At 40.2% G+C, this 24,884-nt stretch overlaps 1 protein-coding gene and 1 pseudogene across 1 annotated transcript; both read left to right on the plus strand.

Annotated features, from left to right (window-relative positions):
* Nucleotides 1-3,041: 3,041 nt before the first annotated feature.
* On the plus strand, nucleotides 3,042-13,219 carry LOC110054601 (uncharacterized). Its single transcript, XM_020760949.2, has 5 exons — nucleotides 3,042-4,914; nucleotides 8,758-10,402; nucleotides 11,002-11,499; nucleotides 12,117-12,251; nucleotides 13,008-13,219. The coding sequence occupies exons 1-4, from the start codon at nucleotides 3,154-3,156 to the stop codon at nucleotides 12,230-12,232; spliced, it is 4,020 nt and encodes a 1,339-aa protein (XP_020616608.2). The 5' UTR covers nucleotides 3,042-3,153; the 3' UTR covers nucleotides 12,233-12,251; nucleotides 13,008-13,219.
* An 86-nt stretch (nucleotides 13,220-13,305) lies between these two features.
* Nucleotides 13,306-24,254, plus strand: LOC110054571 (heat shock 70 kDa protein 1-like; annotated as a pseudogene).
* The last annotated feature ends 630 nt before the right edge of the window (nucleotides 24,255-24,884 follow it).

Here is a 24,884-nt window from a genome sequence, read left to right on the forward strand (position 1 = left end):
CTAATGTCCAGTAGCAAACTATAAGAGTAGCTCTAGAAAATGGCATTGTGTCTTCTTAATCATCCGATAAATACACAGTACCTTGCTAAAATATATTTGCCCGTAAGGGTAAAACTTGTCAATATTGTCACGACATGTTCATTTTCATCAAATTATTTGCCATGATTTTACTCAACTTATTGTTAGATAAACACTTGAAAATACCCTCGTGAGGTCTTTTAGACAACTGAGATAAAGTGCCTTCGATCAATTCACGTGCCCTTGAAAAATAACATATTTCCGAGACTGCCACTCATTTTACAATAATATAAAGCAGGGAAAGTCATAAACCATTTTGTGGCGATATATCAGTCATTCAGGGACTAGTAAACTGCCCCCTCCTCCTCCTAGTATTGCACGAAACTGTTTATTCTCCATTTTCATCACTCTGTTACGACTTTGTCATACGCAGAATGTTTTTCCCTCTGTCTGTATGTATGACACATGCTATTAAACTTAACCATAGCTTTTTACTTGCATTTCTGAAATCTCCAGTTGCTCGGCTTTATTGATGTCTTATTATTGATATTGATATCTGCTCATCGAATTCGATTGAAACGTCAATTCTCCCTAGTGGTTTCCGTACATTTCTCAAAATATTACCTGTGAGAATTTTCTGACGCATCTAGACACACGCTCCTCTCTATCTGACGATTTTCTCCATTCTCGTCACCTGTTCGTCTGACAGTATCTTGATCTTGTAAGGAGAAAATAGTTGTTGATCACTATTGCGAATTAATTAAGCTTAACCGAACCATTCGGAGGCTAAATATTGTTAATAGGTCGAGATAAACGTACCTTTCATTAATGTTCTCTGCACAAGTTGTTTGAGAACGTAAAGCATCTCCAGTTCTGAAAACGAATTTGTCCGCCGCTCCATCCCTGATGTCTTAACCGCTGGAAACGTTTTTAGCAGCCGAGCAAAATAGGGGAAATGCGAGCGTGTGGCGCGGCGCCTTTGAATAAAGGAAAACTAAGGGAAGGACAACGCGCGCCATGGTTCTCACGGTTGAGGAATAATCTCACCGCGCAAAAAACTTTTGATGGACAATGGACATATATTGCCTCCAGGGATTTCATTTAACGTGAATAAGCCAAGAAAGAAGAAATAACATGCTTAAATATTAGCCAGCTATGGCAAGAGGTTGTTCTTCTGGTTACACTTATCAGTAACTAGGAGTTCTTTGGTTCGATTTGTTTGTAAACATAACCGATTTTATACGTAAACAGACCAATATTTTCTCTTTCGGGCAGGCGGGTATACATGTTTATCATATGGACCGCCCACTAGTCTTTTTTTTCTGATCGGTACGGTAATTTATGATTATGGGAGAGTGCAACCCTTGTGTGCAATTTTAGACTTAAAGTAAAGTATTTGATAATCTCACTCGTCATTTTCTATTTCGCAACTACTGATTTTCGTTGAATTAACTAACGAATCGGTTGCAAACCAACCGTACGTTTATGTACACTTTCGATTAGTGTACATCACAAGCAGTCTAAACATAAACAGATACTAATTTCCTCGAAGTAAAACTATGAAGTATTGTTTGCAACAATGGTCTTTATCTTTATGGTGGGTTTTTCAAAATATCAGATCTTCTTATGTTCAGGTATCGCTGTGGTAAATTGTGTCCTTACCGAAAGTTTTAACCCGTTACAGAGTTGAGGTAGCTTTTATTCCTTTCGATAATGGAATGATAAAGCAGACAATTTATTTTTTGAGTTACACAATTTGGCCACACAGATGTACCTGTCGTTTAGTCCTTTTTCTCATTTTCCTTCCTACTACAAACAAACAAAATATTATAGAGTTCTGGATGAGCGTCGGAAGATACTTGTTTTGCAGGGGTAACAGTAGACTGGTATTCGTACCAGCAACATCCTTTCAACAGCAAAACTTTGCAAGCTTCAAAATTTGTCTGGATTTGTATTGTTCGTTAGTATAGGGTGTACATACAAGTGGGCCAAGTAACTTAAGGTACTTGTTAAAAACACCTTGATCTTGCGAGGGAGAGCTTCAGTTAATTTATAAATGGCACCAGTTTCCAACGCGCTTGGTTTCGCGGGTGGTCGTCCTGTTTAACAAGGTGTTGACTTAAATTTAATATATTTTAATTGCCGAAAGAGTTTAACTTGATTGACCTCTCAAGAGGGTCAACTAAATAACAAAGGAATCGGTGACCTTTTTCCATATAATTAAAATCGAATGCACAATTTGGCGGAATTAAAATTCCATCCAAGAAAGTAAAACAGGCAAAGAAAACATCCGCCAAAAATATCGGATACTCGCGTAAAAGCTGTGACAACGTTCGATAAATGTTTTTTGACCATAACCAAAAAGAAGTAAAGTAAAACGCCGTTAATAAGTTGAAACGTGAAGCCTTGTGTAGAGACTGTTGTTTGTAACATTCTGAGGCTGAGATCGATAAATATTTCTACAGAATCCGTGTGAAAATTCTAATTGTTTGTTTTGCTTTGTGACATGATAATTGATTAAAGAAATTGTTCTTTGTCCACAAGTTAGACAAAATAATTGGTCTGAACATAAAACGCTTCAAAATACAATTTTAAAGCGATATACAAATGAGCAATTTATTGCAATCGTAGCGTGATGACTTTATTTTCTTTTAGATCAACAGTTCCTCTAGATTAGCGCAGTTGACCATTTGTAGGAGGTAACCAAATATGGTTGGGTACCAGCTGACTCTTCACGGGGCCAACACAGCCATAACAATTTGAACAAAGCAAAATCACCCACCCCTGTCTTCTCAAACAGGTGACCTGAATATTAATCAGTATGACCAATGATTTCTCTCTTAGAAATATCAAAGAAAGTAACTCGTTTTTAAAATAAAGCGCACATTTAATTTCATAAATAACTTGATAATCGCTATATAGACTCTTCGATCATTCAATTGAAGTTTTCTTACATTTTAAAATCAAAGGCAAAATGTTTTGTCTGTTAAATGTTTTATTTGCCACGTTATTTTAGATATTACAAAAGAATATTTAATAACTTACGTAAGTGTAGTTCTCTTATTTGCAAGATCAGTGTGGTTTCACCAAGGGCTTAGTTTGGTCTTTCGTGCCTCACGGAAGACTGTAGCCAAGATGGGACTGCATCGTTCTCTTTTATTAGTATTTCTAGTCATAGCAAGTCTTCTCGTTGTACACGGTAAACCGCTTGCTCAAGACCATGACGAAAAAGAGCGGTTAAAAAGAGAAGAACCTGAAGAAGACGCACCTGATTCTTCAGCTGAGGAACCAAAGGAAAAGGAAGAGGACAAACCAGCGGGAGATAAACAAAACGAGTCCGCAGAGGGAGACGAAGCAAAACAGGAACTGCAAAATGAGGAAAAACTGGAAGATACAAATTCTGTTAAACAAACCCCAGAAGAATCAACTTCAAGAGAGGCGGCAGATGAAGAGATCGAAAGCAGCAAAGATGAGAAACAAAAAGGTGCTAAAAGGTGGTTCCACCACGGCCAGTTTGGTGGATGGGGCTATCCCGGTTGGGGTGGACTTCATGGATTAGGATTTGGAGGTTTTTATCCCGGTGGATTCTCGCCTGGCTATGGTTTTGGTTTTGGTGCTGGATATGGAATCGGAGCAGGTCTTGGCTGGCCTGGCTATTGGTACAGGTCCACCATACCAAAAGGCAAAAAAAACCAAGCTTCTTCTAAAAAATTTGGGGTAGAACATCCTTGGGGTTATGGTCTTGGATATTATGGCGGTTTTGCTGGCCCTTGGGGCGGTTATTACGGTGTTGGACTCGGACCCTATGGTTATGGTTTGGGAGGTTGGCCAGGATTTGGATTTGCACCCAGCCCAGCATTGTTTCCCACATCCTTCTTCCGATCTGGTGTTCCTACAAAATCCAGTAAAAAGGGGGCAAACAGGAGGGAAAATGTAGCGAAGAGGTTTTACGGCTATGGTGGTTATGGACACGTTGGTGTTCCCGCTGGTTTCGGATATCCAGGCTGGGCTAATTACGGACATCCTGGATACGGCTTCGGAGTTCCTGCCTTCGGTGGTTACAGCCCCTTCTTAGGTTATGGGCCTTTCGGTTCCTGCTTCTATAAGTCCAACATTCCTAAAGATGAGAAAGACAGCGGTAAAACAAAGCGCGACACAACAGGCAAAGCGGACAAAAAATGCTGTGGAGGTTGTGGTGGATTTGGAGGTTGTGGTGGATGTGGTGGGTGTGGTGGATGTGGTGGATGTGGGGGTTGTGGTGGATTTGGAGGTTGTGGTGGTTTTGGCGGCTGGGGTGGATTGGGAGGATGTGGTGGATTTGGAGGGATTGGGCATGGACTAGGGTATGGAGGGTTTGGCCACGGTGGGTGGGGATGGGGCGGATATGGTTTACCTTTATACGGTGGCTTGGGCTTTGGAGGCTTCGGAGGCTTCGGTGGATGGGGCCCAGGCTGTGGCTTCTACAGATCCAAAATTTCAGAAAAGGATAAAAAGCAGCAGCCCGAGACTAAACCAAAACGGGAAGCCGATGACGACAAGCCTGTAGAAGACAAAGGAGAAGAAGGACAAACAGCAGAAAGCGGAGAATCAAATGACGATAAAAAAGAAAAGAATGCTTGCGGTTGTGCACCACCATCAGACAACCCTGGCAATAACAAGGCTGGAAAAAGATACTGTTGTGGCGGCGCTGGATATCTTGGATTGCCTTTCTATGGAGGGTATGGAGGATATGGAGGATATGGAGGGTATGGCGGACTTGGATATGGAGGATACGGATTAGGATACGGCTATGGGTATCCTTTCTTCGGCGGGCTGGGATATGGCGCCTTAGGATATGGATTGGGCTACGGTCGTGGCTTCACTGGTTGTGGCCTACCCTGTGGAGGCGATGTTGAGGTAAGAAATGAAAGTAATGACAGTCTTTAGCAGAATTATGAGTCTCAATGTGCCATCCCTTCGTCGCATCCAACATTTACCTGCCTGTCATATAGCAGTGCTCAAATCACGCTGAATTTTAAGGTGGATTATTTCCTTTTACCATCTCATGTAAAACGTCATGAGGTAGTTTTCCAGTTGGACTAACGTCTTCTTAGTATCGCAAATATGTCCATTAGTGGTCCTTGATACTACATACATGCTTATTAGCCCCAAGAAAATGGAGTTTCCAGGGCTAAATGTACATGTTAAATTATGGCTTTCCTTGTTATATCGAATCTAAAGATGACTTACGAACCGGGATTACCTCACGGTGTTTCAGTGAAAAGACAGTGTTTGTACCGTAGAGATTGGCGATAAATGTCGAGTTTACTTAGTAACAAGTGAGAAAAGTAGTTGATTTAAGTTTTGACGCATTAGGATAACCACCAATAATCTCACTTTACGTAATTGAATTATGTCGTTTCTATCCTTGCGTTCACTACTTATTTAATTTGCGTTTTACGTTCTCCTGTGTCTGCAACCAATTATTTTCCATTGTTTCGGTCAAAGTGGCGTTTGAATTCCGGTTTTCATCAGCACATAAGCATATACATTAGCGGGAAACGCAGACGCAGTGGTGCGTTGTTCAATAAAATCTTTGTTGGGAAATGTTTATGTTCGTTTACGTTGTTTATGCTTGCATTATGCTCTAGTTAAAACCAGCCGGAACTGGTGACCCAAATTGTATCTGAAGAGTTGATAATGCGAGTGCGCAGTTCTCATTTTCTATAAGTCTTTATCATCAGTTATACATTCTTCTTGTGATAAATCTTCATTAAGTTAAGCTAAATCATTATCATGAACATATGGCAATGACGGTTTTATTTTCGACGAAGGGTGAGATGTCTTTTGACGTGATTCAGTGTGTTCCCTCGGCGTTGAGCTCTTATTTGGTGGTTACTTATTCTCATTTTAACAACATCAAGCGATTTTGGACTTCTGTAATTAGCATTTGCTCTTCGCTCGCAATAGAAATGTTCCAGGAATTTAATCGATATTTAAGCAGGAAAGCAGAAAATCAAAACAAAACAAAAATAACACTTAAAACGACATTAAGTGACTTATTTATTAGTTAAAAATGAACGTATAGATATAAACACCAATGTAAAAGGCGCAAGCCAAATATTTCATTGTTTTGGCTATCACTGACATGAAATTTCAATATGAATAAAAGAAAACATTGAGTTTATTTGTTTTTCATTTAACAGTTATATCCCCTATTGTACTCTGTGCTGGTTGTAACTGGTGACTTCGGTGGTTAGCTAAATTGTGGTATATAGGCTATGACTTAAAGTTATTTACTTCGAGAAGTACAGAACAACTGTAAAAGACATGAGAATAAAATTACCATCTTTCACGCTATGAAAACGAATCGATAAAAAAGAGTTGCCTCTGGTTTTAAATCTCCTTTTGCAGTTTAATTTAGTTTATTTGATTTTCCTTGTTAATTTTTTTTGTCTATATATAAATTAAAATGTTTTTTGAGGCGTGTACTTTTGTTTTACCTCTTTTCAGAAAAAGACATACATTTCCCATTTTCTAATTTTATTCTTGTAACGCGGTTAGTCTTGGGAGGTGTTGGCCTCGTTGTTCCCGTTTCATACAACGCGTAGCGCACATATATAACCATTCCCGCTTTTTTAATTGTTTCCATTAAAATTCTTAAAAGAGCATCGTTGGAAAATGAGAGATATGCTGACATTATCTGTTTAGTGGTCATTCGCTATCTCCAGAAATACAAAATACGTTTGTTACTTACTTGTTCAACCATACCTCTTTTATCGCATTTTATCTTCGTTATATTTAACGCAGATTCTTATTACGCTTGCCTTTAAAGCTTACAGTAAAAATCCTAGAGGAACTTAGATTTTTCTAAGTCATTCTAAACAGGTTCTTGTATTTTGATCTATATATTTTCTTATTGAAAATTCAGGCTAATGAGTTTCTGAAAAAGGTTCTTGTTTTCCACTAGTGATTTTTAATTGCTGTGGACCAAAACATCTACTACAAGCTTGGGTGTGGCCTTTACTACAATATCTGTTATCAAAATTTACTTATCAGGACTAAATGCTTAAACACTGATACTGCATAATTATTTTCAATTTAGTATATATAAAACCACATTTTGATAATCATAATTTAGTTGATTATTCACATAAGAACCTGTTTTATTTTCTGTTAGGCTAAACAGGTTCTTATATTTTGGGGTATTTAAAAGCCAAACTAGAGGCTATAGGTTCTTAATCTCTTATACGCCGGTTTTTACTGTCCTCGTGTACCTTATTTCATTCCTAAGCAACATAACGGCTTTATTATGACGGGTTGTGTTTTTTGGTCTTGAAGGAAGTTATTGAAGTAGTACGTTTTCGCAAATAATTGGCTTATGGAAACAAACTGAAGGACATAGTATGTCAAACTCAGCTCGGCGCTCGTATTGCTAAAAGCTGTCGAAGATATGGTAAACTAACTCTCGACAAAAAGAAAATGTATTTTAACACAGCTTTATAAAACAGGCTCGATAAACTCGATAAACAGTAAACTCAACAGAACTTTATTCGGAGAACAAAGCACTGCTACACGGCCATGTTGTAAAACGAACAACACTAGAGCACACAGTCAAACTTAACGCTGATTGGCTGATCTAGACAATTGGCATATCATCACAACAGCCATGTCACGATATATTTTAAGACATACCGTTGATTCTGGCTCATCTTTACCTCTTGAGAACCAATCACATATGGACATCTAAGTCAGCGTGATCGCGGCACGTTTTAATGCTGCCATCAATGTAAACATAGCTGAAACATTTCCTGATCTACCTCGGAAATAACTCTAAAGCCTTTACATGTACATTCCTCGGGAAATTTCGGAAACGTTGGAAGTCCACGGCTAAACTTTGTAAGGACTAAGTTATTTAGGGAATGTGTGGAGAAGAAGTCAATTTTTTGCTGGTCCATTTGAAATAGTGTAACAGAAAACCTTGAACAACCCAGACGACGTTAAAAACAATAAGAACATGACAGTTGGTTAAAAATAAAGCTTGCATTGCTTGTATCCCGTATAGCTCAATATAAGAACATTTGCTGATTGTTATTATCATTACCGTGCTATCAAAGGAAACTCTTTCTAACGTTACGTCATACCGTAACATCGAGTGTTTAAGCCTAGTTCACACTTGTGAGATAAGCATAACACTAGTGAAATAAGCACAAGCATAAGCACAAGAAAAAGAAACATGTTCCTTTTTTCTTGTGCTTGCGCTTATGCTTATTTCGCTTGTGTTATGCTTATCTCACAAGTGTGAACCAGGCGTTAGTATTAAGCGGACACCCGGCCTCAGCAAGTACCGAACACTCTTTCCAAATTTTCTATAACATGAACCCGTACTAAGCACACAACTCTATTGAGCGGATTCGCAATAGAGTTTAGTGGGTTTTCGCTCAATTACGGTGTTATTGTATTGGTGTGCAGACGTTTTAGTGCGGGCCTCGTCTATACTGCCACAATTACGGGCGTAACAATATTCCTCAGTATTATCTTCGCGCTTATTCAGTTACAATTTATAACTTGTACGACCAAGTTTGGTCGTGTCCTGTAAGCCAGTCAACCAAATTGTCCTAAAAGCCTCTTTCAGGGGAAAAAGTAACGAGCAAGCCGTAAGGAAGAATTTAAAATATACAAGAAGACGCCTTTCTAAGACTCGAGGCTAAGAGTGTATAATCTGTCTTCTCGTTTACTGAGTAAGATTATTTCAAACAGGTCCTAGATCCATGTGGAAGTGGGTACAATACAGTGGCTGGTCCATTTGGCTGTGCTTCTTGTTGTGGAAAGTCAAAGATCTCTGGAGAAAAGAAGGAGGCACCGAAAGGAAAGAGGAGTGCTGAAGACGAAAAGAAGAAAGAATCCAAGCGGTGTGGTTGTGGTGGTTGTGGTGGTTGTGGTGGTTGTGGTGGATGTTGTGGATGTGGCAATAACGGTGGCCTTGATTACATACTAGGTGGACTTGGCGGATGCGGCGGATGCGGCGGATGTGGCGGATGTGGCGGATGTGGCGGATGTGGTGGATGTGGCGGATGTGGCGGATGTGGCGGATGTGGCGGATGTGGCGGATGTGGTGGTTGTCACGGTGGATGGGGGTGTCATGGAGACTGGTATGGCGACATCGGACATTGTGACTGGTTTGGTGGCTGTGGAGGATGTGGAGGATGTGGCGGTTGGGGATATGGGCACCACGGAGGATGTGGAGGATGTTGTCATGGAGGATGCGGAGGATGTGGACATGGATGTGGGGGATGCGGTGGATGTGGTGGTTGCGGAATCTTCCGATCTAACCTGGCTAAAAACAACAAAGAACAACCAGAAGAGCAATCCAAAGACAGCCCCCAGGCAGCCAAAGAGAACAAATCTCCCCCTAAGGCCAATAAAAAGGACGAAAAGGCAAGCAAACGATGGGGACTATGGGGGGGTTGTGGAGGATGTAGCGGGCTGGGTGACCTAGGTGTAGGACCATGGGGTGGTTGTGGAGGACTTGGTGATTGGAACTGGGGTGGATGTGGCGCCCTTGGAGGCTGGGGTGGCTATGGCGGTTACGGAGGTTGTGGAGGTTGTGGAGGTTGTGGAAGTTTCGGAGGTTGTGGAGGTTGTGGTGGCTGTGGCTTCGGAGGTTATGGTGGCTTTGGAGCTCCTTGTCTTGGAGGTGGACCCACACCCATTGGAGGTGGACCCTGGACGTTTTTCAATGAAGGGTGCTGCAAATCTAACGTGGGTGCCCAAGGTTCTTCTGATAATGCTCATGATGAAAAATTGCCGTCGAAAGAGGCGGCGCCATTGTCAGTAAAGCCAGCTGGTGGGGAACCCTCACAGGGAGATAAAACAAATGTTGCTGCAGCTGCGGTGGCCAGCGCTGCAAAGCCTGGTCAACCAGTATCAGTACCTGCCAAAGCTCAAGATCAGCCAGCAGCCCAGGGGAAGGCATCTAAACGCTGTGGAATCCCCTTTGGGGGCTGCGGGGGCTGCGGCTGTGGAGGTTGCGGAGGTTGCGGAGGTTGCGGAGGATGCGGAGGATGCGGAGGATGTGGAGGATGTGGAGGATGCGGAGGATGCGGAGGTTACGGATTAGGATTTGGAGGATACGTTGGCGGCTTAGGACTTGGTCATGGATTTGGTTTCCCAGGCTATGGTTATGGACTCGGATATCCAGGTTATGGATATGGCTACGGATACCCATTCTGGTTTGCCCGATCAAAAGTTCCTCAGAAGAATAAGGACGTTAAGCCGAACACTCGTGGAGAGATCCCTGTGGCAGCTGATTACTCTGAGCATAAGAAACAAACTATTCATCTAGGTTATGGCTATGCCAGTGGCGACAACTACCGTCTTGGATATGGATTCGGAGGAATGGGAGGTAACCCAACAGTAGAGCTATGTAGATTTACTTGCATTAAACGTTGTCATATATGATACAGAAGCAAGCTGCTACTTGTATAATGGGCAGTACTAGTCGTCTGAGTCAGAGGGTGGACTGCATGTAGTCGCTTGTACATCGAAATCTAGTGAAATGGCCATTTGCACGTGAACGGTTCGAGATACAATATTGTCAGTGATCTAATTAATCCAATAAGTGTACAAACTAATGAAAGTATTTTAGTAGTGAGTCCTTAAGCTAATCAGAGGTGTTGTTATCTACTAAATAAGATCTGAATCTTTTTTGTTCGGCTTCTAATCGTGTTATCAAGACAATATCATGAAGATAGTCTCCAAGAACGCGGTAAAGAAGCAATGTAAAATGTAATGGTGGTCATGCACTAAACTATATAAGCACTAAGCTTAGCTAGTTTACAGGCATGACATTGGAACAAAGGAAACAAATATTTCAAATAAACGTAACATAGTTAAAAATCCCAACTTGCAGTTGGCTATTTACAAAGCGTGACCGAGAATTTGAACTCGGGGCTAACGAGAAAAAGCAAACATTTGGTATTCTAATTTTCTACTCTGTTTTAGGCTTAGCTGGCTATCATGGAGTTGGTGGTGTAACTGGTACATCCGTGTATCGTTCCAAAATCCCTAAGGGAAGCTTGAAAGGATTTAAAAGATGGGGTTGGGGACATGGAGGATTCGGACATGGAGGATTTGGTCACGGACACGGAGGCTGGGGTTACGCCGCACCTTATGGCCACCCCATCACACATCCTGGATTTACTAGCATTGGTTTCCCTGGTCATGCCTTGGCAACATTCGATGTTAAAAATAGCATTGCCCAGAAACGGGGAAAACAAAAGCGGCAAATAGTTCCATTTGGTGCGGTTGGTCCTGGACCACTGGCTGTACCCTCCTCTCTCCCGGCCGCGCTACCCGCAGCTGCTGTTACGCCTCTGGCACTTCCTGCCACCTACCACGCCCCACTGTTTGCACCAGTCGCACATCAAGTCGCGGCTGTACCATCATTCGCCGCTGTGCCCGCAACTGGCGCCCTGCCTGCGGCTACGCTACCCGTTGGCCGTAAGTAAACCTTGATTTTTACATTTATTTAGTACCAACCGGAAGGCGCGTTTCATGAGTGACTATAATTTTACGTTACGTTATTATTATAAAGTACTCCATCGACAGAAGATAGTGTAGAAAGAACAGGACCATTCAAGGAACAAAATCAAGTGCCGTGATATTTCGTAGAGTGTAACTGGTCCATGGAAAGACTTACGTGAAGTGTTACCCCTTTCATAAGATTGAGCTGGATATGAAAGGGAACTGACGAAGATGAGACCACTCCTAACTCTGAGCAATTCCATTTGCCGAGGGCACACAAGGACTGGGAACAGTTAAAATGAATACTTTCTGATTGTGTCTTTTGGTAAATATTAGATAATAGATTATTTACGGTAATTCCAAATTTGTAGTACGCAAATAAATGCTCCTCCTTTCCGACTACTCCTTTCCAGCGTTATGGAAATTGAATAGTCGCCCCAATAGTCGAGCAAATGCCCTGATTACTTGTTTGACTTTTAGATGACTTACAAAGAAAGCAAGAATTGTGTAAATGTGTGCTCCGCTAAGAGTTTAATATTGCTGTCCAATTAACGTCAAGAACTTAAAGCTGTTGTTTATGGTTGCATTTTCAGTACACCTGGGTGGACCTGCCATTGGAGGACTTGCCATTGGCCGCTCCAATATGCCGCAGGGTCAGCCTTTTGCACCCTTTGGAAATATCAAGAGATCAGAAATGCCGAAAGAGTGAACAGAACAAACCAAAATAGGTAATACTGCTGCTACTACTACCGAGCGGTAAAATGTAGTTGTCGTCCCTGCAGTATTATGGTGCTGATTGCATTGGACTCTGGGTGATCGGTTCCATCTTGGAAATGCCAAACTGCTAACCTTTTTTTTTTCTTAACGAAAAGTATGTTCTCAAGTCACGATTGATCCGTGTAACTAGGCAAATTTATTGAGATCACAGGTTAGGGTTCCTTGAGTATAAGTATGTAACTTCATATAGCTTAATATGAACGAATTACAAAATCGAATACACGTTCCCCCAAACAAAAGATCATGTTGGTTTGTATTCCACAGTTTTATGTATGGATTCTGTTTGGACCATCTGAAGCTTTTTTTTTTCACTTTATTTGCTCCTTTGATCCTGTGAAAACTACCTTATACAGACCTTATCGATAGCATGTAACTGTATTCGATCTACATCAGTTCGAATCAGAACATAACCTAACACCTCGTTAATGAAATTCCGCGACAACTTAATTTCTTGATTCTAGAAGTGAAATATTTCTCGATACCTGAGTTTACCGAATTTGGAGAATTTCTTAACATTTTCTTTATTAAATAAGCCACTCGTTTGCCACGGTATCAAATTTTCGAGAATTATTTCATGTGTCGTTTATTTGATCTCTCGAACATTGCGTTTTGTTTTAAACGAGGTGGTTAGTAACAGAAATTACAGTGCAGTTGAAGAACAATAATACAATGTTGCCCTAAAAATGCATATATTCTTTTCATTTCAGGTTGAAAAACACAGCAGAAGAACTCCATCATACAAGAAATCAAAAGAAATATGGATAAATTTTGTTTTTGTATCGTTAGAAAAGTAAAGCTTTGTAGAGAGGTGTTACAGGAAATTTTGTAACCATCTACGAAGTGAGTCACCGTCGGAGTACTTTACCAGAGACATTTTTAATTCTAAAGCGTCAAAAAATAAATTGATATTATTGATTTACATATGTTTGTTCAGAAGTGTCGTCTCTTTATCCCTAATAGTGATTAGTATCCTTTTTTGGTAACAGAGGCAAAGCAAAGTTAGACATGCCTTTAACTGGAATTCAGAAACTTATCGCCAATTGCCATGAGGACAAACCGTCAAGTGAATTACAATTGTCAATGACTTTGTTTCAATTGGACAGTAAAAATATGGTATTTCTTGGGGGGTATGAAATGAGAATGTGACATTCCCCTTCAATGAATGTTGATGAAATTAGTTGCCTCTCCCCACCTCCTGCCGCCCTCTTGTTCGCCCCGTTTTTTCCATGCAAAACAATTAGACTGCCCGGCCTCGTTTTCTTTGAGCTTGTAGTCTAATTGTTAAAAAACAATAGTAAACATGACGAGCCTCGGTACTGATTTCTTCAAACACACAACAGAAATCGTTTGCATAAATAAAGTAAGAAGGAACATGTACAACGTGGTATGAATTAATTTGGTATGATTAAAATTGGTCCATTTTTAGCTTATCGATCTCTACCGAAAGTTATGTGTGCAGTTGGTGTCAGAGGAGGTCGAGAGAACACGCGTAAGATCGAGTTGCTTCTTTCGTTACGTTCTCCCCGAACCTTTCATGTGCAACCTCAATTCGATAGACATGCGCTTAGTAACCGGGTTGCTTCTTATTTTTGGTAGATTTTTCAACTCGAGTCTCGTCAAATTAAAGCTTTTCTTTCAATTAATCCTCTGAGACTCTAATAGGTGACATACGTATCGTTAGGAATTAGCCCACAATAATAGCAGACTATGGGGGGGGGGGTGTTTTTTCATATCACAGGAAACGTATGTCCATTGTATAGGTGTGTGGCTTATAAGGTGAACAAGTGGAACCTGTACGATAGACAAAAACCCCGCGATGCGCGTTAATAAGCATTTATAAATACTGCAATCCGTCCAAAGCCCATATCCTCGGGCCTGCTGTATAACTGTACTTTCCGGTAAATTCTACGTGCATATATATATTTAGTAAAAATCTACTAGTATACTAATGCAAATGCCGCAATCTGATTGGCTGAGCTATTGCACACTATCAGCCATTATAGTTCACCGCTTAACTTTCTCCGATTCTTATTGGTTTACATTGATCACGTGACGCGATAGTGTTCATCCGAGGAGAGACATTATCAGCCCATAGTGCCCATCCGAGGAAAATACCCGGATGGATAGTACTCGTACGTGAAAATATTTCTGTAAACAAGCGGGCTTATAGAAGGTAAACAATTGAAATTGTATTTAAAGGATTTTTGTTTGTTTTGTATTTCTAATTTTACAGTGGCCAGAGCCATACTTCTAACGATCAATCCAGTCCACGTCCTAGTGCTTTAGCTGTTCCTTCAACCAGTGGTTTTGACGTGAACCAGACGCAGTTGACAACCCCGCAGCTTCACCCGGAGCTTCATCCACACAATCAGCACGTTGTTCAAATCCAAAACTTCGTTCAGCCACAGCCGCACAGTTTTCACAATTGCACGATGTCCATCGTAAACAATTACCATTAAAGGACCTTAAAGAGTTTTCCTGTAATTGATAAACCATTTCAGCCGCTCTTGTGTACTTTGAGTGGTGATCGAGGTATTTTTCATGGACTTTTTCCAATTTTCGATTGGCCTCTCTTCGATTAGGGCGCCGTTCTCGTTTTCAAAGTGAGTTTTCAAAGCTGTCAATAATATTTCGTACTCGTGATAGTCTATTGTAAGCTACAGGTGTACTATTTACGTGGATGTTGTTACATTAGATTGGCATTTTTTTGCCGAGATATGATTCGTTTATTACGATTTTTACTAAAACAATTAGATTATTCGCTCTCGACTTCTATGAGGTGATAGTTGATTCGGCCTTCAGCCTCATAATCTAGTTGTTTAATATAAGCATGCTTCCTTTTTTACATTGGACATCAAGCGCTTAATTGGACGTCGTTTCGAAGAGGCTTTTGTGACGCCAAACAAGTTAGGGAGTTGGCCCTTACCGTGGGATACTTTTCGAAATTTGTATTAAATAAATAACAATAAAAAAAGAAATAGCTTTATTTAAGTGTCTAGTTTATTTAGCACTATTGTACTAATTGGGAACAATATAAATAATTAAACAAATTGCAAGGTGTGTGCCTCCCTGTGGTAGAAAATTACACCCCTGGTTTATGCCAGAATATAATATTTTCGTTACCCCGGTTTAGACCTTATATTTTTAATTATGTGTATGTTTGATTCTCGAAGTAGAATTTGATCGGTTTTTCTATTTACTCTCCCTCGGTTTCAAGTTTAACGTCCAGTAATAGTTGCCTTTAAATATCCGCCCAAAGAGCCCAAAAGAAATCAGTAATCCTAAAAGACCAATTTCGATATATTAAAAATTCAGCCGAAAAAAAAAGCTCAGTATGAGACTCTGGAGAATATCTACAGAGTTTGTGGGGTTTATTCCCCAGAGCCTCGTGCTGAGGTCTGTTGTGTTATGCTGAATTTTAATAGATCGAAATTGGTCTATTCACAACGACGTACATCCCTTTTCTTTTGTAGGGGAAATATTCCCAGGGGTTTAAAAATGTAAAGCTCCATACTTGCTTGCAAAGCAAGTGATGCGCGACCTCTCAACGCACTATTCGCTAGAGAAACTTTGCAGAGTAAGAGCCGTGAAATTTCAAAATCATGTCTAAGGCTACAGCAATCGGAATTGATTTTGGAACTTGTTACACCGGTGTCACTATTTTTCGAAATGAGAAGCCAGAGATAATCAAAAACGACAAAGGCAATGAGTCTACGCCGAGCGTTGTCGCTTTTACAAATGTTTGAAAACGCAAGCAACGCAGTGTTTGGTAGGTGTGCATCAATACCAATGCAAATCATTTATGTTACTTAACCGCCTTGAATACTTCTGCTGGTAATGCGCCCGTGGTCAAACCAAGGTCGAGCCATGCATGTACCCACTATAAAGAGAGTACAGTTCAATCCCGATTTTTAGAACCTGCAAGGGAAACGCCGAAAATTTTGAAAGGGTAGTCTGGCAATTTGGAGGTAGAATTGTGGCGTTCAACCAAGGGAAGGGAAAATCACTTTTTGTTCGAGGTGGCAGGAAGTTTGGAAAATGGAGGGTTCGAGAAATCGTGATTAGCCTGTATATCCGATTTAACAATCACTACAGAATGTATTAATGACTCAAGCCCGGGAATCGAGGTTGAAGGAGAACCGCGAAAAACCACGCAGCACATTTAATGAATTCCGTAAAAATTCATTGTCTCACGTGAAGTGGTAGCCTGCAGTGTCTGGGCGAAAGAGACGGTTGACACCAAAATAATTATGCGACCATTGTGCAAGATCTTTCTTGTTGGTTCGCGGGCCGGAATAGACAGGGCGTACCGACTTGACGACTTTTTTTGCATTATTTAGGCTTAGCCAGAGGAAGCATTGACACTATTTTCAGATCGAGCTCTTAAATAAAACGTGATAAATACCGCAGCCATACTTAGTTTAGATTCCGCACCGATCTTGGACACCACAACCAGCAATTTTACTACTGACCTCATAAGCATGCATGGTTTCCATACCACGTATGCGGTTGTGAACCTGAAGAAAAGGTCTTTTAGGCGTGACAAGGTCTCCTGACCTCTTCAAACACAATAGAACTTATTTGCATAGAGTACATCAAATATTCTGTATTGAATAACGTGAATAAAGTCGTTGTAATTAGAATCAGTCCGTGCTTAACTTTCATCTATCAAGTTAAGAATGTACTTGAATGGCAACTAACAACGCTCAACAGGGACACCCAACGACCGTTTTCTATCGAATGCTTTTAAATGCTGTTTTGGGCCATCTGGAGTACTTTTAAAGCTCTGTAGGTTAATTTTAGGTTGTGCTAAAATAATTTTATCTGTTCAGTTATTTTAGGGGAACTTGAGTATTCTCGAATTTATGAGTGCTTTTTTGTCCATTTCCCGAAAACATTAGGTCTTATCGCCTTTCTGAAAATGATAGCTGACCTTTTTTCGGTACTCAAAACGACATTTTTAACAATCCGAAAACAACAGACATTAAATTTCTCATATCACGAAAGTTCGAGGTGATAATTTTCTTAAGAAAATCAGAGGGAATAAAGGCCTTCCGAAAAGATAATTTACCGAAACGATCCGTTGGGTGCCCCTGGCTCAAGAAAACGCGAAGACGCGTGAGATCCGAGTTGCTTCTGTTACTCTCCCCCAATCTCCCAAGTGCAACCATAACTCGATGGACGTATCAGGAACAGTTCCTGCCATTTCCTAGATGCTCTACTATGATGTGGACGGCTTAATTATTTAGGTAATTATTATGCTAACTCAAGTTTCATTTGATTTAATAATTTTAAGGGTTTAGTTGCTGGAATCTAGAATGTAAGCAAATCGTTTACATAACGATTGTTTTACCGACAATCTAGCTATTATTCTTAGCTAAGGGCCTGTGCAGCTCTGTTCCGTTTCGTTTGTTCGTTCCTTCCTTCCTCTTCTTCCATACATATATGCATACATACAACCTACGATTACAAATCAAAGCTTTCAGCTTGTGGGGTCGTATAACTGGACAATACTGTCTAGCTAAGATTTCGCCCCATTTCTAAAGGCTGATAACAGAAACAAATAGTTAGGAGCAAGTTTTCAAATGATGGAAAACGCTATCCGTTGAAAAAATATATATATATCCAGTGGAAAACAAGCTGCAATGCCTGCGGAAATGTGATTTACGAGCCTTTATCATAAGGACAAGCCGGGGCCTATACGATAGGGTCAAGAAGAACTGCATCCGAAGAACATTAAATCAGCATTCATAAATTTACGTGCTGAACTCGAACCACAATTCATGTCTTCGACCTAGTTTTTAACCATGCTCCACCAATCATGCCTTAATCTTTTGATTTATACTTAATTTTACTGCATTGTATTGATCTGTGTCCTTTTCAGACATCAAGCGCCTTATTGGCCGTCGTTTCGACGAGCCTTCTGTGGCGTCTGACATGAAGAGTTGGCCTTTCGAGGTAATGATGAAAGTATGAAGGAGAAGTTAAGCATAAATTGCAGGTAGGTTAAGCGGATTGTTTGAGAGAGGTGCTACGTATGCTGTCTAAGTCTGCCACACTTGTAAATATTCTTGTTCTTTTTTGTTGTTGTTGTTGTTTAATGAGTACCTCTTTCTCCTGTCTTACCCCAGCAAATTATTTAACCTTGTTCACCTTCAACACCTTTTACACGACAAAGGATATAACTGACAATTAGGTTTCCACGTTGTTTGTTTTCATTTATTCTCTTTTCCGTTAAGCTGGTAGACGATTCGGGAAGACTAAAGTTTCAAGTGCAATTCAAAGGAGAGAATAAAACCTTCTTTCCTGAGGAGGTAAAGTATGTGGACTGCAATTGGGTTCTCTCAGTCAGCCAGTCAGCCAATCAGCCGGTCAGCCGGTCAGCCAGTCAGCCAATCAGCCGGTCAGCCGGTCAGCCAGTCAGCCAGTCAGCCAGTCAGAAAAATGTTGTTGAAACAAACAATTTTTTTTTTTTTTGTCAGCCAGACAGCCTGTCAGCTAGCCTGTATTCAGCCAGTCAGCTTAATTAACAAAGGCCAGCTTAACTGCAAATCAAAGTGGCTGTGCGCCACTGAACTTGGAAAATAAATTATGAAAGGGCATTATGAAGCATTGCTCATTAAGGAACTACTTGTGATGTGAGGGCAGTCTAGCTTTCGAACAAGCCCATAAAGCCTTTTCCATTCAGGGGTGTGTTGTGATATTTGCAAAATGAAAAAGTTCAACGTTCAGGAACTGTTTGTTACTCAGGCATGCCTACACGTTTTACATTAAATGTATCTGTACATGCCTTCCTTGTGCTGTAGTCAAAGACGGCAAGATCATTTTTTTTGGTCAAAAGTGAGGTATAGGCTGAACTGAACACTTAAGCCTGCGGTACGTAAACAAATAATTAATACTTTCGCCCTCCAGTAGCTGGTGTACAAGTATATGACGTCAGGATGGCGCAATTTGTTCTAAAAATAGAAAAATTATCCCATATCATAGGTGCGCGCGGATCCCAAGACTTACGGTCTCCGTCCCCGATTATGGCTCCTGGTTAAAGTTGTGATATCAAATAGAGGAAGAGGCAGCAAAATGTTAGGGTCTGGACTGGGTTTAATGATTTGGGAATCAGATAACTGGCAAAAATGTTAATTGTTAGATGAGAAATGCTAAGATTTCTAGCGGATTGGTAAAACATTGAAAAAAATTAGCTGTTGATTAATAAATTGACTGTCTCAAATACAGTCAAACCTGTATATAACGGTCACCCTTAGGAAATGGCCAGGTGACCGTTATGTACAGGGTGACCGCTGTACACAAGTTTCCTTTAAACTCCCCGTGAAGTCAATAAACAATATTTTTATTCGCAAATAATCACTCAATTTACGTTTTATTGACAATAGCGAATAACAGCAACGCAATAAACACGATGAAAAAAGTCCCACAAAACGTCCGTGGTGTACTTCAACCCTTTAAATACCAAACTTTCGTCAAAAAATACCGTTTTTAACCGTTTAGTCAGGTTTTTTAGCTGCCAGGACGCTAAATAAGTCTAAGTTTTGCTAAGGAAGCTTTTTTTTACTAAAAGGAGAGATTTTTCGAGGATTAGGTACAAAATTGAGCAAAATTTTCATTCCGGGCATGCGCATAAGCCAAAATTTGGACTTTAAACCGTTCTCAATTTTGTTTATTCCCCCTTTCCTTTCTGTTTTTCTCAGCCCTTTTACACCGGCTACCGTTGTATGCTCTTTCTGGCAATCGTGAAAAGTTGCATGTTAATTACGGGCGAAGCCTAGAAATGGACCTTGATCAATCATAGGCGTAGTGGACCATTTTACCACCGTTTTTGCACCAAAACTGATTACGTTGTTTTTCGATTTGCAACGTCGGAATGTCGTCGATATCTAAACCTGACCATTGTGCGGAAAGGCCTAGCCTAGTACTACTATCTGCTTGTCAAGAATGTCTGATGACATTTAAATTGATGACGCCACAAGTGGTACAAAGAGCAGGACCATTAATTACGCATATATGCGTGGTTGGTATTCAAAGGGTTAAGGGGTTGGATCTAAGTTTCCATGTAGGAAAAGCTTTTAACGTAACAATATGGATTTCAAGAGAAAAAAACAATCGGTAATAGTTTTCTGACATTTCGGAGCTCGAAGCTTGATTTCATGTAGTATGTCATTAACTTTACTCAGTGCGAAAGAAAGTTCTTCGTGTTATGTATTAGTAATCGTGTTTAGTACTAATATTTGTATTTTTGTGAGACCCCTGCCTTGGTGGCTGCTGTTTAACGAGCTAATGAATAAAGCTTGTCATTATTCGTTAATCGTAACCCAATTTCGTGACCGTTATATACAGGTATAAAAGATAATGAAATTGTGGATTCCGGAAGTCTAAAGGGTGACCTCGTCCGTTATATACAGATGACCGCTATATGCAAGTTAACTTAACAGTAAATATAAGGGATGGTTTTTTGTAAGTTGTTCAGTGACCGTTATACACAGGGTGACCGCTATATACAGGGCCGTTATATACAGGTTTGATTATACAGCTGTGCATTTATTCAGTAAATGCTCACTAAATAGATCCCTAGCATGACTTATGGGTGAGTGAAGACCCCATGAGTAAACAAGTACTACCCAATTTTAATATCCAGCTAGATATGGTCTTCAGTTGTTTTTCAATTAGATACAACTGTAGTTCTCATTTTTTTAACTGTTCGAAAAATGAAGCATAAATAATGTAATATGATGCTCGTCAATCGTCTGATTCAAATACTTTCAAAAACAAGAACTCAAAATGTTTTTTTACTTGCATTTAGCGTCTTTGGAGACTTCTGGGCCGACGACCAAACGAAAATTTGTCCTTGGGCTAAAAAACGGAAGCTCTTTCCGTTACATAGGAGACCCTTTGACGGTGGTTACGTCATAGGTCGTGAAATGTTCTCGCTCTGAACCTGTCATAAAACACGAGTAAGCGGAGCAAGGCTGGAAGCAAAGGAAAAAAGAAAAGGAAAGCCTAAGGACTGTGCAGCTAAATGACAAGGATGAGTTTTGAGTCTCTTAATTTAAAGGGGACGGGAGCAGGACGGACAAGGGCGGGAGTCGCGAGATGAAAGTTTAGGAAGCGGAGGGTTCTGCCCCCTACCCCCCGCCACCCCCACCCCCCCCCCCCCAATCAATACTAACACTCTTTTTCAGTTGATGCTATGATAAGTATAACTCGAATGGTAAGAAGAAATGCCCAATTAATGGTAAACGGTACGTTAAACAGAAAGATATATATATATATATATATATATATATATATATATATATATAACACGAAGAAAACGGATTATATATATTTGAAATCAAACTCTAACTAAGACCAAAAATTAACCCCTAGAGGTCAACTTTTGCCTCGTTAAAAAAAAAAAAAAAAAAAAAAAAAAACAGTTTTTTTTTTTAGTTCTTTCTCATTGCATTGCATAAATCTTGCTGTATTCATGTTATTTTATCAGGTATTATTGCCGGCCTCAATGTTTTGAATATCATGAATGAACCAACTGCTGCTGCTGCCGTTACCTTTGGACTCGCAACAAAATCCGAACAAGAAGGAAATGTTCTTGTCTTTGACCTCGGAGGTGGTACTTTTGATGTTTCCATTCTAACAATAGGAGAAGGAATCTTTGAAGTCGAGTCCACAAGTGGGGATACCCATTTAGGTGGAAGGGACTTTGATTTACTATGCGCAGATCACTTTAGAAGGGAAATTATGAAGAACCACGGAAAAGAGATCACCACCAGAGAACCAGCTTTTCATTGATTGAGCATTGCCTCTGAACAAGCCAAGCTCATCTTATCCTCTGCTCAATCATCTGATGTTGCTGTTAAAGCTCTTTTGCAAGATTTCGACTTGAAGACCTCCATCACACGCGCTAAGTTTGTTTTTTTACATGTAGTTAAGATGAAGTGTTTGGTTTTACAATAGTATAGCATTTTACGTGTGTACAATTATGAAAACTGAATGACTGGTCCTGACGAAAACAGTTATTTTTGTTTCCCGAGAATCTTAATATTTCCGAGGAAAATTCACTGGTCTCCCGAGGGACCAGTTATAAGGTGCTTTGTTAGATAGCACATTAGCAGATGTCATCTACATCGACGGTGGTCTGTAAACATTCGCTGGGTAACAGAGCACTGTCACCCTCTGACGTCATAGATTTTGTAAAGTTGCCTGCACTGTGACGTTTTGCACAGAGACCTTTAGACTCCTTTTCATTGCTTAATGTCTTGTGGCCTCGAAGTAACCAAAGAGGGCGCGCGCTGTTGGCGAAAAAAACTCCTGCTATATAATTCTGGTTACTACATGGATTTCTTTGGAACACGTGAATATTTTGTGAAAAAGATTTTAAAAAAGGCAAGAGTTTGCGAGGGACGTTTATGAGGAAGCGTTATCCTCGTATGTCAAATTCAAACTCTTCATTAAACTGATTTAGCGATTAATATTACCATATGTTAATATTCTAACTTGACTCCGAGGTGTAAGAGGATAAAACAAAAGAAATCGCATCCAGGATGAGGGAAGAATACTCAGTTTTTTTTTGTTTCATTCCTTTAAACTTCGGAGCCAAGGTAAAATTTTAAACCAAGATGGGATTCTTACATCAGTTTCTACAGTGAGAGGGGAGCACATGGAAGATGCAAACCTCTGATTTACAAGCACGTGATATTTGTAGCGTAATAATTGTTGTATGCTCTTTTCCTTTCAGAAACGGCGAGAATAGTCGTAACCTTTGCACAATTTTCGTACATGTGGTCTTTTCGTTTAGTCGCAATTGCTTGGTATTGGGCAAAGTCTCAATGAGCCTCGCTCCAACATATTGAAGGTTATTTATATAACAGGTTTGAAGAATTAAATGATGACTTATTTGGATGCACACTATAGCCAGTAAACAAAGCTGTGTGAGATAGCACGTTCTTAAGGGGTCAAATTCATGAAATGCTGGTGACTGGTGGGTCTATGCAGATCCCAAGGGTTCAAGAGCTACCGAGAGATAATATCAATGGAAAACCACTGAACAAAAGCCTCAATTTACAAGAAGCTGTGGTGTATGGAGCCGCTGTTAATGCTGCCATATTAGCAAACGAAGGAAGTGCTGCAATCCAAGACCTACTTCTGTTGGATATCACACCGCTGTCCTTAGGAATTGAGATGACTTGAGGGGTGATGACGTCATTAATCAAGCGAAATTCAACTGTGCCAACAAAACAAACTCAAATCTTTACCACTTACGCCGACAACCAAAACGCTATTAAATTTCAGGAAGTGTATTTAAGGAATGAAACTCCTTAAGGAATGAAAGTATTATATCTACATGAGGATATATGAAATAGAAAAAGAATGAAATATCTTTTCGTCTTTTACTCACCGCACTCTAGCCGTCTAAAAACTGGCGTGAAATTTTACTTCCCGGGTTGGGTTGAACTGCGGAGGGTTGAGACCTCGGACTAGCCAGGCTGTGACTCAAAACAAGAACGTAGGTCTACACATTATTCGCAATTGCCTGTCCTGATATTGTAACTGACTTGCTTTGGAAATCATTTCAATGTTATGTTTTTTGGTCCCGAGTTGCATGTAAAAGCAGCAGCGACTATATTGAATGCACCTGTGTGTCTACTTAGGGAGAGTAAAAAAATTATTTTCTCTTGTTTTTTCATCTCGATTCTTGCGTTAAGGTCTTCGAAGGTGAGAGATATTTGACTCGAGACAACAATCTCCTTGGCGGCTTTGATCTCGTGGACATCGCACCGACTCCACGCGGCGTGCCTCAGATTGATGTAGCATTTGAAGTAGATAAAGATGGCCTTCTGAGTTTGTCCGCTGTCGATTTCACCACGATGGCGGGGATCCAGGTGATGACGGACAAGGGAGGATTGTCTTCTTCTTCTTCCTGGGCGACTCACCTCCTTCAATTCTGAAGATTCTAGTGAGCGTATAAATAAAAAACTACAAATTAAAATAAGGCTAAAATGTTATAATAAAAACTAAATAATAAAAGAGGATATCCAAAGAGGATATGGATCGATTGATCGAGGAAATGGCACAATGCAAACTATAGTTTTGGAAAGGACTAAATTAGTGTGATACCAATCGAGTTGCAATTAGAAAGGACTAACTCAGTGTGAAACCAATCGAGGTGCTATTAAAGAATACTTGACAATTCATTAAATGAGAATATTACACGTATTTTTATTGTGTCATACAAAAGGCTTCTGTACAGGCTAACTGATAGCGGCGAGGTACATATCCTCTGTTGGTCAGCGACACTAAAAAATGAATTGTTGTAAGCGCAACTAGTAACCACTTTTCTTTTTTGCCCAGGAGGGGGATCTCAGGATATAATAGTGACGGATCAGTGTGGATCCAGGGCCTATTGGGGTTTAAATTTGGGATCTGAGGACTTTTTTGGTTAAAAAGTTTGCCCTTTTGTTGCAAACAATTTTAAGAGTTTAATTTGTGATTCTTTACTTTTTTTCCTCTGCACTTACAAAGAATGACTCCAGTCTGCCTAAAGATGTGACAAATGCATGATCGATAAAGAAAGATGA

This window comes from Orbicella faveolata, unplaced genomic scaffold (genome assembly GCF_042242905.1).
Source record: "Orbicella faveolata isolate gen_17 unplaced genomic scaffold, um_ofav_v1 contig_1, whole genome shotgun sequence".
NCBI lineage: Eukaryota > Metazoa > Cnidaria > Anthozoa > Scleractinia > Merulinidae > Orbicella > Orbicella faveolata.